The sequence below is a fragment of the Symphalangus syndactylus genome, chromosome 2 (assembly GCF_028878055.3).
Source record: "Symphalangus syndactylus isolate Jambi chromosome 2, NHGRI_mSymSyn1-v2.1_pri, whole genome shotgun sequence".
In the NCBI taxonomy this organism is placed as follows: Eukaryota; Metazoa; Chordata; class Mammalia; order Primates; family Hylobatidae; genus Symphalangus; species Symphalangus syndactylus.
Window position 1 is genome coordinate 121,256,566 of NC_072424.2, and position 16,521 is coordinate 121,273,086.

The 16,521-nt window shown below is 35.0% G+C and overlaps 1 protein-coding gene and 1 pseudogene across 2 annotated transcripts in view; both read left to right on the plus strand.

Annotated features, from left to right (window-relative positions):
* The window catches only part of PEX3 (peroxisomal biogenesis factor 3), a 39,009-nt gene extending 28,204 nt beyond the window's left edge, over positions 1 to 10,805 (plus strand). Inside the window, exons 11-12 of one of the 2 annotated variants that reach the window (XM_055266098.2) lie at positions 5,915 to 6,011; positions 10,215 to 10,805. In XM_055266098.2, coding sequence (XP_055122073.1) covers positions 5,915 to 6,011; positions 10,215 to 10,298 — 181 coding nt within the window. In that variant the 3' untranslated portion in view covers positions 10,299 to 10,805. The remainder of the gene's footprint in view (positions 1 to 5,914; positions 6,012 to 10,214) is intronic. The other variant, XM_055266106.2, reaches the window with a different exon arrangement.
* A 267-nt stretch (positions 10,806 to 11,072) lies between these two features.
* Positions 11,073 to 16,500, plus strand: LOC129474630 (voltage-dependent anion-selective channel protein 1-like; annotated as a pseudogene).
* Positions 16,501 to 16,521: the final 21 nt, after the last annotated feature.

A 16,521-nucleotide genomic window follows, 5' to 3' on the forward strand; every position in this document is an offset into this window, starting at 1 on the left:
TGAATTCCAATTATTGTGTTTTTTTTAATTCTTTAAAATACAAAACTCACAATGTATTTTAATTTTAATGGATTCTCTAATGTTATTCCATTACTGCAGGCCATTTTGGTCTGCATAATTCAATATTTTGGTCCTTAGAATACCCGGGCATTGTTGGTATAGATTCTCATTTGATGAATTAGCTCCTTATAGTTCTACAAATACTTAAATGTATTCATTCCAGTCCTTATTATAGAATTAAGAACACTTATTAGTGCAATTGTTAGTGATTTTGATCATAACTATTACTAAATCATGGACTTATGTATGCCATAAGGTATCTTATGGTTTTCTATATCTTTATTATCCCAACACGAATATCTTTGGTCTCATATTAGAATTTATACTCTTTAAGGATTTCTATTTTGCAGTTTTTTATATCAAACTCAGAAAATAATGGGTACTAAATTAATGTTGACTGAATGTAAACTCATTCATTAAAATTTGAGACACATCTTTTGAAGTAGCTTTAAATTTTTTTTTTTAATTGGGAACACAGTAATTGATAGGCAATATGTATGTGCAATATCCAATTTAATTCTTAAATACATAGGGCCAGAAGTTACTTACCAGATTCTCTGAGACCCTTCTTTATTGTAGAGAAAAGATTAATTTGACCTTGACATTAAGCACTTGGAATGCTTACAGCCATAAAGTTATTTTCTGAAATACTTTAAATATCAACATAAAATCTTTAAAAAAATTTTTAAGTTATACAAAAATAAATTTCAGCTCAAGTCCAATCCTATATACTGTATAAATCAAGGTGCTCCAATTAGTAAAATTTCACTATAATCTGTATATAGCAAGATATTCGTTATTTTGCAAGTGGTGATACATAATTGTAATGGTTATTTTAACATAAACAAATACTTGATTTTGTACACTGAAGAATTGTAAAAATTATACTACAGCCACATCAGCCATGATAGTGTTTCTTTTCTGAACTATAGTAATCATTATCTGCACTTTCATATACAACCTACATGTGCTACCTTGAATTGGAGTTTTATTCCTCAGTTACATTTTAAGCCTCCTCTCAAAAGTCAAAGACTATCTTGTGCCCTTTCATGTCTCTTTACTCATACAAGGCACTCAGTAGATATTTTCTATATAAGTTTTTCTATTTCATTTCAATAACCAACTTCATGCTCCATGATTGAACACTAGAAACATTTCCATCAAGCCTATTGTCATCATTGTTTAATATGTTGTGAAAGTCTAGCCATCATAGTAAGTCAAGAAAAAACAAATGGCTAAGGCCTGTAATCCCAGCACCTTGGGAGGCTGAGGCGGGTGGATTGTGCGAGCCCAGGAGTTCAAGACCAGCCTGGGAAACATAGGGAGAGACCCTATCTCTACAAAAAATACAAAAATTAGCTGGGCATGTGGCACATGCCTGTAGTCCCACCTAAGTGGAAGGCTGAGGTGGGAGAATCACCTGAGCCCGGGAAGTCAAGGCTGCAATGAGCTGTGATTGTGATACTGCACTTCAGCCTGGGCAAGGGAGTGAGACCCCCCCGCCCCCCAAAAAAAAGACAGAAGTAAGGTTTTTAACTATTGGCAAAGACACAAAGTATATTATTTATGTGTATTATAATTAATAAGCCAGACCTCTGAAGAGAATCAACTGAAAAATGAGGTAAACTAATAAAGGCTTTAATTTTTTTATATATATATATAAAATATATATGCAACATATATGTATTAATGTATTATATGTATTACATATTCATGTAATATAATGTATAATGGATATTTAAAAGTCAAAAGTGCAAATGAAATCCAGAAGTATATTACAATAATAATAGCAGCTAATACTTTTTCCATGTGCTAGTTTGATGATAGGTATTTTTCGGAATGTATCTCATTGAATTCTTAAAATAATCCTAGGAAATATGTACTAGTATTCTTCATTTTCCAGGTAAGGAGACTAAGACTCAGAAAAATTAAATAACTTCAGGTCAAGTGGTAAAGCCAGGTGTTCAATAATGTCTATCTGAGATAGAAATTTTTCTCCAAATTTTTAATTATTCTCCAACACTGTGATTAATTAAGGTTTAAGAATGTAAGGAGGGTTAAAACTAGAAAAGCTATTTTGGTAATCCATAACATTAGTAAGCTAATAAGATAAAAAACATTATCTTCAGTGTTGCTGAAAAGACATTCAATAAAACAACATTTATTATGGATTAAACCTCTTACTAGAAATAAAAACTACATTTTTATATAATAAAATAATATTTGAGTCAGGTGTGATAGCTCACATCTGTAATCCCGATGCTTTTGGAGGCCAAGGCAGGAAGATTGCTTGAGGCTAGGAGTTCAAGACCAGCCTGGGGAATATAGCAAGACTCCCATCTCTACAAAAATTTTAAAAACTACCAAGAGGATTGCTTGAGCCCCAGAGTTCAAGGCCGCAGTGAGCTATGATCATGCCACTGTACTCCAGTCTGAGTGACAGAACAAGACCCTGTCTCTTAAAAAAATAATAATAAATAAAGAGTATTTGAAATCAAAAGCAAATATACTTAATAGTAAAACTAGAATGATTTCCATTAAGTTCAAAAACAGTATAAAGATGGTCACTATTGACAGATTATTCAGCATCATTCTATTATTCTATCTAATGGAGTAAGGCTAGGAGAAGACCAATTTTGAGATCCAATTCAGCATCATTCTATTATTCTATCTAATGGAGTAAGGCTAGGAGAAGACCAATTTTGAGATCCAATTCAGCATCATTCTATTATTCTATCTAATGGAGTAAGGCTAGGAGAAGACCAATTTTGAGATCCAATTCAGCATCATTCTATTATTCTATCTAATGGAGTAAGGCTAGGAGAAGACCAATTTTGAGATCTAATTAAGGAAAGCTGTTGATTTTTTTCTATACTTATATCTTGAAAATAGGTAACTTTTACTGTTGGATAGCGAAAAAAGAAGGAAAATAGACAATTTACTGAGTGTTCTTACCATTTTAATAAACTGTTAGTTGACTGTTGGTTTTCTAAGTTAAACTCATGCTATCTTTAAAAATGATATCAATTTTGAAAAGGGAGAAGAAAAAGCTATTGTTATATGAAGGTGTCAGACTTTATACTTAGAAACCCAAGAGAAGCAACTAAAAAGTGTAAAATTAGCCTTCCAAAATTAATCTAAAATATAATCAAAATATTATCAAAATTCTATTGGAAATTGGAGGATGGTTGATTTTTTTCATCTTAAACCTGACAAATGATAATAAAGGTAATCTGGAGGAATAATGGAGTGAGAATGTTTAAGCAATTATTGGCAAAGAAGAGCAATGAATATGCTTTTCCTGTATAATATATAATATAAGGTATAATTATTAATGTTACTCATAAAATAATAGGTAAGTCAGTGAAATAGAATGTAAAACCCAGAAGTAGCCCTAAAAAATGTAGGATGTTAGTAATGATTGTGGGCAAAATGTATGTTGGTAAGACAAATAACAATTAGTCATTTTACAATGACTAATAAAATTCAGGAGGTTTAAGCATTTAAATATACTAAGTAAAAACAAATATACTGATCGAAAACAGGTGACTCTTTATGTGACCTCAAGATGGAGAAGGTATTTCTAAGAATGAAAGTAAAGAACTTTATATAAAAGAAGGCTAGGTTTGACTGTATAATTTTTAAAACTTAAAGATCAAACAAGCTTTTATAAGCTTTTCATCAGTATTAAATGCAAATAATATATAGAAGGAAATGTTTGCTCTCTATATATATCATACATGAGTGTAATGACATTATATACAGAACTTTTGCACATCAATTAAGGAAGCAAACACCTAAGGAAAGAAAAATTTTCTTTCTTAGAAAATGTGCATCAAAGACACAGATAATTCACAAAAGAGCAGATGGAAATGGCCAGTTTGTTAATCTAAGATTTATTGAACATGTGCTATGAATCAGGCACTGTAGTAGGTTTCTGTTCCCATGGATCTTACAATCTAGTTGGGGAAATAGTAAATATAATTGTATAAACTATGAGAAGTGTTATAAAGGAGAAGAACACTGACCATATAATAGAAAAATTTAAACAAAAGTGGACAGTCAAGCAGTTTTCCTGAGGAAATAATTTGAACTGAAAACTAAGATTGGAAGCTATTAAATATGACCCTAGACTGCAGTGGGACAGTTGACATTCTGGGCAGAAGCCACAGGGCAAAGGTTTTGAAGCCACCTAAGTACATTTTAAGACTTATAAAGAGGCTGGCATGGTAGCTGAACACATAGAACAAGAGTGGTGTCAGACAAAGCTGGAGAATGCAGCACATACAGGTATGGCTGTCATCTGAGAACACTGGAAGGCTGCTGGAGAGTTTTGAGCAGGAGAGTGATGTAGTGGAATTTACATTGTATGATTTCTTTGACTGGTTGGTGGGAAAGGAATTGGGGAAACAGGGACTGGGGCAGGACACAGCAATGGATGAATGAAGACTTATTAATCAATTCAACAAGTATGTATTGGATGTCCGCTGTACACAAGACCCTTTACTATGTGCTGGGACAATACAGTGCATAAGATAGACATGGTATGTAACCTCATGGAGCTTGCATGATAGTGAAGGGGAGACAGCAATCAAGTAATCAAAATCATGATAGATTTTGAAAAATGCCGCAACGGTACATATTGAAAAAAAATAATGCCTGCTTCCCTCAAGAATACATAAATCTTCCCACTTTCTTTATTCTTTTTTAAGCATTGCCTCAAATCTCAGCATAGCACACTGGTTGTACACCCTAGCTTCAGCACTTGCATGATATTTAAAAGGAAATTTCTAGTGCAGCCCTAGGTTGAAATGTATGAGATGTCATATTTAATATAATAAGACTAAATCTACAAGCCCAACACAAAAATGAGTCTTGTTGTTTAAGTCATTACATCACATACATACAGTGATACATACATGTATTCATTTATGCATCCAACAAATGTTTATTGTGCTCCAGCAACTTAAAAAGTTATTGCTGTAGTCCAGGCAAGAGATAATGGCTCAGCTTGGAATCTGTTGGGCAATGGGGAGAATTCTTGGCACTTCTTTATTTGAATATAGGCAAGAGAAAGAAGTGCCAAGGATTTTCAAAAGATTTTAAGATTATTAAAAGATTTCTTTTGAGAAATCTTTAGAATATCTGATTGGATATAGGCAAGAGAAAGAAGTGCCAGGGATAATGCCCATATTTGCTGCTTCTAGAGCCTGATAGATAATGGTGTGGTTCACTGGAGTAGGGGGGAAATACCCAACATTGTTGGTAATTAAGAGAAATGCAGATTTAACCTGTAAGATACCACTTTCACCTATCAGATGTGGAAAGATTAAAGAAAAGGATAATGTCGGATGTTGAAAGAAGGCATAATGGAGCAGATACAGTCATACCCTTTGACCCCGTGATTTCGTGTTTATACAAAAACTTACTTAGATTAAGAAAATTTAGGCAAAAACTGAAATGCCCAACTCTAGGGAGCTCATGATATAAATTGTCACAGCTAGAGGACAGATTACTATATAGTCATTAAAAAACAATCAGACAAACACTTTAGAACTTTTAATAAGATGGAAAATACTCATAACAATAAAAATGCAAAAACAGTATGCCTAGGAGGTTAGAGGTTTTTGGTAGACACAAAAAAAACAAAGATATGTGTAAAAAAACGCCAGAAGAAATTGGTCATGATGTCAATTAGAGTTGTTATTTCTAAGCGATAGAATTGTGGGGTTTTTTCCTTTTTAATAGATTTCCAAAAATATTCTTCAATGGCTATGTATTACTTTTATAATTAAGATGTTAAAGTCCTGTGAGGTCATTTCAGAAAATAATCATTACTGTGATGATTTTTCAGTCTTTCCAGTGTCAGCCTGCCTTTAGCTAAGATAATTCCAATAGTAAACGGACAGATCCATTCAGTTTGCAGTGAAACACCTAGTCATTTTGTTCAGGTAAGAAGAAAGCTTGGGAGTGTTATTAAAAGCAAATTATATTCGTGGTGGTGGTCATGTTTGTCTAACATAAAGTTACATTCTCTGCTGAGAGATTTTTTCACAAAATCACAGAACTTGGAACTACATGTAGAGTGTGGTAGAGTGTCCCATGAGAGTAATAATGGACCATAGCAAATGTGTAAGTTTGGAGTACCTTTCTCCGTGTTGTAGTCCAACACTGTGGGACTACATTTTAGTCCAGGTATATTATAGTGGTCAGTTGAATTTATATAGCATGAATGTTTTACATTAAGCTGTGCTAGTAAGAAGATTGAGCCTTGAGGCAGATCAAGGATCCTGTTCTACACATTTTGAGGAAAACTAAAAAAATCTGTGGGGAAGTAAAACGTTTTAGTGATTAATGAAATGTAACTGTTAATAGTGCATCAATAATATGCTCACTAAAAGCCGCATAAACAGTGGGTCATTTAAATGTTTTACCAGACTACCTATAAGTCCATCTTACTTCTTCGTTTCCATTTGGAATGCATGGAGTAATTCAGTAATTCATGGAGTAATTCAGTAATTCATTGAGTAAGACAAATATTATAAACAAAATAACTTTGAATTTCTGAGTCATGTGCAAACTTGGAAACTGTGTTATAAGTTAAAAAATTGTTTGCAATAGCAATTGCAAACTGCTTCAATAATGTACAATGAGAAGAGACCCTATGGCCTAAGCATAAATCTGACATCTTCTTAGTGTAACTTGTCTCAGACAATTTAGTGTATCCTCTCTGTAGTCTTTTTACTCTTGGGAATGTGGAGAGCACTGAGACTAAGAGTTCATTTCCTCCTTTCACTGTGGTGTCATCAGCCTGTCCTTCATATGCACATTTTCCCTCACTGGACTCTTCAGTCTTCTGTCCGCTTTCTCACCCATAAGAGCTGGGCACTCATATTGCAGAAGAAATAGTGAATAAGGCTGATCTCATTTTACTGAATTTTAAGCTTCACATCTATATCAATGTGAGAAAAAGGTCATAACTTGGGGCATTTAAACCTTACCTTTACCTTTGTCCTCTTCTGTAGAAGTCCCTGGCTTGGCCAGTAGGCTGTTCATTTTGACAGATGAGTGGAAATTACAACCAAGCATAAAGCATCATCAGCCTTAATGCTTAAATAATTTTATGCACTACACTTTAATTAAAATCGATATAATTGATAATAAAAACAAATGTTTCAGTATAGTAAAAACGCTATTGATACTAATGCTTAGTAAAGTTTTTTAGTGTAACTGGCTGTGTATTAAATGTATATACTAGACCATTGATTGACAAGGCTATTACAATTATAGTTTAATTTTTTAAAATATAATTTCTATGAGTTAAAATACCAAGTGGTCTTCTTAATAAATTGTCATATGCTTTACTATTTCCACTTATCTTTTTGTAAAGCCTTTGCCTTGATTAGAATGTTAATTTACATAAAATTAGTCCTTTCGAATTACTGCTACTACTTCAACTACAGTGGTGTGTAGGAGAGCCTATTGTGGGAATGCTGTAGAACAGGGGTTTGGCAAACTGTACAGGGCCAGATAGTACATACTTTAGGCTTAATGCAACATACATTCTCTACAGAAACTATTCAACTCTGCTCTGGCAGTGTGAAAGCAGTCAGAAACGTACATGAACAAAAGAATATGGCTGTTTCAACAAAACTTTATATACAGAAACAGGCAGCAGTGGATTTGGCCTGCAGGCCATACTTTGCTGACCCCTTTGGTAGAAGATACTAGGATGGTAGTTGGTAAAGGTAGGAAATGGGAGAATCAGAAAACAATTGAGAAAGGTGGTTTTTCAAATTATTTTCAAATAGCTTTCAAATAAGATAAGCAGGAGATAAATTATTTCAGATTGCTTTCAGATAACATAAGGAAAGAGCTTTTATAGTGTGAACCAACCCTATGATACATAATTTTTATCTCAGACTACTGAAAACATCCTGGAAGCTGCATCAGGATACAGTATTTGAACAGATTGAAGTCTTTATTATAAAGCTGATATAAGCCAGCTATGACCTATTAGCCAAATCCAGCCAAGCACCAGCTTTTGTAAGTTTTACTGGGTGACAGCATGCCCATTGGTTTATGTGTTGTTTATGGCTGCTTTTGCACTACAATGGTAGTGTTTCTCAGATTTGTCTATATACCTCACATACATATGTACATACATATACCACAGTCCTCCAGTGTTTAAATCATTTTTAGTGTATAAATTAAAAACTCAATAAGATCCTTAAGATTAGAGCTTTTTCGCCGGGCACGGTGGCTCACGCCTGTAATCCCAGCACTTTGGGAGGCCGAGGCGGGTGGATCATGAGGTCAGGAGATCGAGACCATCCTGGCTAACACGGTGAAACCCCATCTCTACTAAAAATACAAAAAAAAAATTAGCCGAGCGAGGTGGCGGGCGCCTGTAGTCCCAGCTACTCGGGAGGCTGAGGCAGGAGAATGGCGTGAACCCCGGGGGGCGGAGCCTGCAGTGAGCCGAAATCGCGCCACTGCACTCCAGCCTGGGCGACAGCAAGACTCCGTCTCAAAAAAAAAAAAAAAAAAACTTTTTCGTAACTCAAAACCAAAGCACTTTTATTATCAATTAGAATCTAAATTACAAAAAACAGATTGTTCTATAATATGGCTGACGGCTACTATTAATAATTTGTTGTGCCAGAGTGAATGTGGACCTGTCTGCTACTGTTCATGCTGTTGAGCATTCAGCCTGCATTTTCTAAAGCTGACTTGCTAGTATTTTTTTTTATCTACTGTGACTATTCTGAAAGCTTCATTTGTATCATGTGTTTTACTTGATTTGGCCTTCATTTGAAAGATTTTCTGCCTCTGTTCTTTTCTCATTAGCACAAGACAGTTAAAGTAATGTTACTTAAACCCAATAAGAACATAAATATAAACAAATGCCCTAAAATCAGGAACAATAGTAGGTTATATGTTTTATCTTCTCAATAATCAAGAGCATGTTTGAGTTTTCTTTACATTTTCATAGAAATCAAAACACAAAATTTCCCCTCAAATTCTTGGGCCCCTGAAAGCATGTCTGTAAATTCTGGTTTGAGAAACATTGATCTAAACCTATGTTTCATTGAACACTTAGACTGAATACATGAAACTAAATAACATCAAATTCTCTGATGAGATAATTTAACCATGAATTGATTGACATTAGGACATGTCTAAACCTCACTTGGATTTTCCGATACTTAAGAAACAGAGATCACTAGGGACAGGTTTACTTCCCATTTCTTTGACTCTCTCAGAGGCTCTCAACCTTTTCTGTCATGGACCCTTTCACAGGCTGGTGAAGCCTATGGACCCCTTCTCAGAACAATATTTGTAAGTGCATACAATAAAATACATAATATTATAAAGGAAACCAATCATATATAGTTTTCAAAATTTCTTTTAAAATTCAGTTTATGATATAGCAGTATTGCATCTTTATTCATGCATTAAATACCAAGATATAATGAGAGTTCTGATAACTTCCACAACTGTCATATGACATGAAAATGCCTATGATTTCTATTGAAGACAAAGTCATACAACCTGCTAATATCATCACAGTTTGTTGCCTACATTCATAATTGAAAGAGATACCAGATTTTGGTTAGAAGTTAAAGAAAATGAAGATGTAATTTTTTTCTTATCTTTACATTCGCAAATCCCTTGGGGTGTTAAGAACCCTTACACTATAGTGTATATGTGTGGTTCATGTATGTGTGTACATGTAAAATATGCACTTACTACATATATTCATACCGTATGTTAGATCTTCTAGAAAGTAATAACCCTTAACCATGTTACGTCAGCTTCCAGCAAAAGTACCTTTACTCCTGTAATTATTTATTCAACAGATACTTATCTAGCACTTGACATACACAAAAATTCATTTGAAGACTATTTGGGGTTTTTGTCCCTCAAAGTCACACTTGAACACTTACAATACCATCATCCCTCATATAAGAACCTAAATAATAACTATCTCCTAGAATTTATTACAAGAAAAACTACTCATTTTCTTAAATGGTTTGCCTCTTGGCCTTTACCACAAAACTTAAAGCTGAATTCATCGCTTGATTACAGAAATTAATTCAAATTATCTATACGTTTTGCAAACTGTAATGTTATATTATCATCTTTGCTAGGATCTGTTGACAATGGAGCAAGTGAAAGACTTTGCTGCTAATGTGTACGAAGCTTTTAGTACCCCTCAGCAACTGGAGAAATGATTGTTCCTTCAAGAAAAACTACAGTGGGATTCATTTACTTTTTAAAATACACTGGGTAAATCACCTATACTTGGAGTAACAGTTATCAAAATGCCTGATAAAATATATTCTTAATAATTAAGTCTTCATTTCATAATGAAATCAATTTGTTTGGCATCTTAATATATTTTTTTAGATTCATCAACAGACCAGTTTTTGTGGGCATATATATGTACACGTGCAAATATCAGAATTGTTAATAATTTGTTACACATGGACATTTGTTCCAAACTGACTAAAAATCAATATAGATATTTTATATACATATATATATATATAAATATGAAATTCAGTGTACTTTACCATATTAATACTGAGGAAAAATCTGTTGGAGACATAGGTCTAGCATGTGTGAAGTTTGGAAAAATAAGCTATTTAATTATAATGTTCCCTAGACTGCTGTAAACAGAAGTGAATCAGACTTTTCTCCAGCTACCCTTCAAAATAATAAATTATTTGTCTCAAATATACCTTGATGGAGGACTTTTTTATTCTTATGGAAATAGTGAATTTCAACAACTATGATGAACTATTGTTCGTTTGCTATTTCTTCACTATATTTTTTAAGGTTTTATTAAAAAGCCTTAGAAAGTTACATATTGATTTAGAGGCTAAAATTGTGTTAATGCTGTTTACTCACCTAATTACATAGTTTTAATCATTTGTATGTACATAATTTTAAAAACTTACTTTGTATTGATTTTGAATACAGTTAAAATCTTATTGCAATAAACTATTTTAGTAAAATATTATTTTGTTGAGTTAATATTTTTCAGCTATTAATTTACTTATCCCATAACATTTTTGTTATTATTTCGGAAGAGAGAGCATGCTAGTTTAAGTTTCATTTTAATTGGTTGTGTACTTGGTGCTTTTCTGTTGTTGTTAACTTGTTCATTTAGTAAAAAGCAAATAGCTTTACTTTCTGGAAAAGAAATAATTCATTATCTCTAGTAATACATCTGTAATTCTTCATTTAGAAGGGTAATTAGGGCAAAAGTAAATAAATCATTATATATCATTAGTATGTTGACATATATTTTCAGTAACATTTTTATGTTCCTCCAACGTAATATGTAGCTGAACAGTAGAAGGTAGAAAATAAATTATGACATCTCTTCTAAGGCCTGTCTAGGCCTGGAGCTGACTGCTAGGGAGTTTGTGTCTAGAATGTTTTTAAAAATAGGTAGTGGAGCCATAGCCCTCACCATAGACACCTCTGAGCCCACTGGCATTGTCTCTGAGCAGAAGATGGCTGTGCCACTCACATATGCTAATCTTGGCAAATCTGCCAAGCATGTCTTCACCAAGGGATATGGATTTGGCTTAATAAAACCTGATTTGAAAACAAAATCTGAGAATGGATTGGAATTTACAAGCTCAGGCTCAGCCAACACGGAGACCACCAATGTGACAGGCAGTCTGGAAACCAAGTACAGATAGACCGAATATGGCCTGACATTTGCAAAGAAATGGAACACTGACAACACACTAGGCGCTGAGATTACTATGGAAGATCAGTTAGCATGTGGACTGAAGCTGACCCTCCATTCATCCTTCTCCCCTAACACTGGGGGAAAAATGCTAAAATCAAGACAGGATACAAGCGGGAGCACATTAACCTGGGCTGCGACGTGGATTTGGACATTGCTGGGCCTTCAGTCCGAGGCGCTCTAAGTGCTGGGTTATGAGGATTGGCTGTGACCAGCTACCAGGAGAATTTTGAGACCACAAAGTCCTGAGTGACCCAGAGCAGCTTTGCGGTTGGCCACAAGACTGATGAATTCCAGCTTCACACTAATGTGAATGACGGGACAGAGTTTGGCAGCTCCAATTACCAGGTGAGCAAGAAGTTGGAGACTGCTGTCAATCTCGCTGGGACAGCAGGAAACAGTAACACTCGCTTCAGAATAGCAGCCAAGTATCAGATCGACCCTAAAGCCCACTTTTCCACTGAAGTGAACAACTCCAGGCTGATATGTTTAGGATACACTTAAACCCTAAAGCCAGGTTTCATACTGACACTGTCAGCTCTCCTGGGTGGCAAGAACGTCTATGCTGGTGGCCACAAACTTGGTCTAGGACTGGAATTTCAAGCATAAATGAATGCTGCAGAATTGTTTAAATTATTTTGCAGCATAGCTACCTTCACAATTAAGTCTATCTTTTAATGTTGTATGTCTGGGATGCAAGTATTGCTAAATGTCATATTGGACCTCCAGGTTAAAGATGATTCAGCTTTAAGGTGTTACCCTTTCAGGGGTACAGAAGAAACCCAGTTCCAAAAAGGTCCTTTCAGTGGTAGATTTGGGGAACTTGGTGGCCCCTGTAGAGATGCCAGGTTTCTTTTTTATCTAGAAATGGCTGCAAGGGGAAGCTGATAATATATAGGCATCTTGTAAATTCATATTGAGTAAATGAATGAAATTGTGATTTCCTGAGAATTGAACCTCAGTTTCCTAACCCTAATTGATGAGAGGCTCGTTGCTTGATGGTGTGTACAAACTTACCTGAAAGGGACCTTTTTAAGACAGATCTTCATGACTTGTTCCCATCCCAGTTCTTCATTACCTCTTTTAAACAAAAAGATCTACAGGGTGTGGTCACTGTTTCTTTTGTGCTGTTTTGGGGTGGAGAGGGTGGATGTGATGAAGCCAATAATTCAGGACTTAATTCCTTCCTGAGTTGTGGTTTTTTTCTGTCCTTGCATCAGAGTATAAAATAGCTTCCAGCTCTAGCTATAAGCTTGGAAGAGTCTGTATAATTGTAATCACAGGGTGACAGCACTCAGAATCTAAATTGGGCTTATGTGGTATTCTCACCACTCAATTTATTTTTTAGCAGTTTAATGGGTTCATTTTAGAGTCTTCCATTTTGTATGGAATTAGATCCTCTTCTTCAAATGCTGTAATTAACTTAAAAAAAAACTTAAGCAAAATATTGAAACCTCAGAAAAAAAAGGTAATGGTCCAGCCTGGGCAACATGGTGAAATCTTGTCTCTACAAAAAAATACAAAAAAATTAGCCAGGCATGGTAGCATGTGCCCGTAGTCCCAGCTATTTATAGGGATGAGGTGAGAGAATCACTTAAGCTGAGTAAGTCAAGGCTGCAGTGAGCTATGATTGCACCACTGCACTCTAGCCTGGGTGACAGAGAGAGACCCTGTCTGGAAAAAAAAAAAAAAAAAAAAAAAAGTGGTAGAGAGGAGGGAATATGCTTCTTTTCAAAATTTGACAAAATATGATATTCTCATTTTTAATGGGGTAAATGAAAAATAGCATTTTGGGAAATTAGGGAATGAGTGTGTAATGGGCACACATCTCTTCCAACAAAATTAACCCAGGATTTCATCCAGGGAAAATTTGAGACTAAACAGGTGTGGCCTTGTAAGGATACAAATTTGATCAGCTGAAAATTATCTCCTGGAATCATCTGCATCTGTTTAATTGCAGCAGTGGAAGAGATGACAAGGTAAAAACCACATTTAAAGCTACTTGGGAGGCTGAGGCAGGAGAATTGCTTGAACCTGGGAGGTGGAGGTTGCAGTGAGCTGAGATCATGCCACTGCACTCCAGCCTGGGTGACAGAGCAAGACTCTGTCTCAAAAAAATGAATAAATACAAAAATAAAGTTAATTGGTCTTAGTACAAATCTGCCTTCTAATAGTATAGCAGGAGCCCTCTCATCAGAAACCTTTAGTTGTTTGGTTAATCTAAAAAGTTATTTAAATCAGGGTGTCATAAAAAATACATATACGGACATTTTAACTTTAAATATTCTATATTTACCACTTATTTACTATAGGATCCAGGTTTTTTCTAACCTTTTAGTGGAGGTCTACTCAGTTGGGCTGTTGGTGATACAGTGGTACAGCATAGCTGCCTTCCCATATAGGTCTGCTGATAGACGTTCTCTAATTGTCTTTCTTGAATTCCTGGCCTCAAGGATCCTCCCACCTCAGCCTCTCAAGTAGCTGGGATTACAAGCTGGAGCTTGTAATCTAATTATCTTTCTTGTACAAATTACATGCATTACATTACATAGGTGTGAACCAGAGATGCAGAATTCTTGAAGATTTTTACTATATTTTTCCCCAGTCTTTTAGAACATTTTGCCCACAGTTAACCAATAGCTTTTTTATTATTATTATTTTTAAAGTCAACAAACTTTTATCTAGTCTTTCCAAAGTATTTAACTTGGCTTTCACAGAAACTACAACTCTTCACACTTGCGTCATTGGCTCATATAATCATCATAAAAAGTTCACCTGGCATAATCAATTTGGTAACTGTATTCGTTTCCTAGAGCGGCTGTAACAAATTACCACTCCATAAGTGGCTTAAAACGAGAAATTTATTCTCTCACACTTCTGGTGCCTAGAAATCCAAAATCAAGGTGTCAGCAGGGCCATGCTCCCTCTCCAATCTCTGCCTAGTCATCACATGGCCTTCTGTCTCTGTGCCTTTTTCTGTCATTTATAAGGATACTGTCATTGGATTTAGAACCTACTCATATCCAATATGAGCTTACCTCAATACTTACCTATTATATCTGCAAAGACATGATTTCCAAGTGAGAATACATTCTGAGATTCCAGGTGGACATAAATTATTGGGGAACACTATTTGACCCACTACAGTCACAAACTCAAACAGCCTTTGGTAAACATACCTCGCAGCAAATGGGAATAGAAAACACAACCTCTACTCAGGTTAAACAATAGAAATTTATTTTCTCACAGTTCTGGAGGCTGAAAATCCAAGATCAAGGTATCAGCAGATTTGGTTTCTTCAAAGATTTCTCTCCTTGACTTGCAGATGGCACCTTCTCGCTGTCTTTATACGGCCTTTCCTCTGTGCACTTGTATCCCTGGTGTGTCTTCCCCTTCTTATAAGGACATCAGTCCTATTGGCTTTAGGGCCCCACCCTTATGACCTCACTTAACCTTAGTTACCTCTTCAAAGGCCCTATTTCGAAATATAGCCATGTACCACATAACAACTTTTCAGTCAATAATGGACTGCATATATATTGGTGGTGCCATAAGATTATAATGGAGCTAAAATTTCCTATCACCTAGTGACATCATAGCCATCATATGGTAGCACAACACGTTAATCACGTTGTTTATGGTGATGCTGGTATAAACAAACCTGTGCTGCCAGTCATATAAAAATCTAGCACATAAAATGATGTAAGGTATATAATACTTGATAATAAACAGCTAGGTTACTGGTTTATGTATTACTGTGCTATATGTTTTGTCATTATTTTAGAGTGTACTTCTACTTTAAAAAAAAAATTAACTGTGAAACAGCATAAGGCAGGTCCTTCAGGAGGTCTTTCAGAAGAAGGCATTGTTATAGGAGATGACAGCTCCATGGGTATTATTGCCCCTGAAAACCTTCTAAGCAGGACAAGATGTGGAGATGGAAGACAGTGACATTGATGATCCTGACCCCATGTAGGCCTAGGCTAATGTGTGTGTTTCTGTAAAAGTGAAAAGTTAAAAATTTTAAAAATAGAAAAAAGCTTATAGAATAAGAATATAAAGAAAGAAAATATTTTTGTACATTTGCACAATGAGTTTATGTTTTAAGCTAAGTGTTATTACAAAAGAGCCAAAAAGATTTTAAAAATTAAAAAGTTTGAAAGTTACAGTATGCTTATATTAATTTATAATTGAAGAAAGAAAAACATTTTCTATAAATGTAGTGTAGCCTAAGCATACAGTATTTATAAAGTCTGGTAGTGTTCGATAATGGTCTAGGCCTTCACATTCACTCACTGACTCACCCAGAGCAACTTCCAGTCTTGTAAGCTCTATTCATGGTAAGTGCCCTATGCAGGTGCACCATGTATTTTACCATATTTTTACTGTACCTTCTCTATGTTTCCATATGTTTAGATATACAAATACCACTGTGTTACTATTGCCTACAGTATTCAGTAACATGCTGTATATGTCTGTAGCCTAGGAGCAACAGTCTATACTATACACATTAGGTGTGTAGTAGGCTATGCCATCTAGGATTTTGTAAATATACTCTATGATGTTGGCACAAAAAAAATTGACTAGCAATGCATTTCCCAGAAAATATCCCCATGTTAAGTGATGCATAACTATATAATCACGGAAGATATGGCTTCAACATAAAATTTTCATTTCAGTCCATAATACCA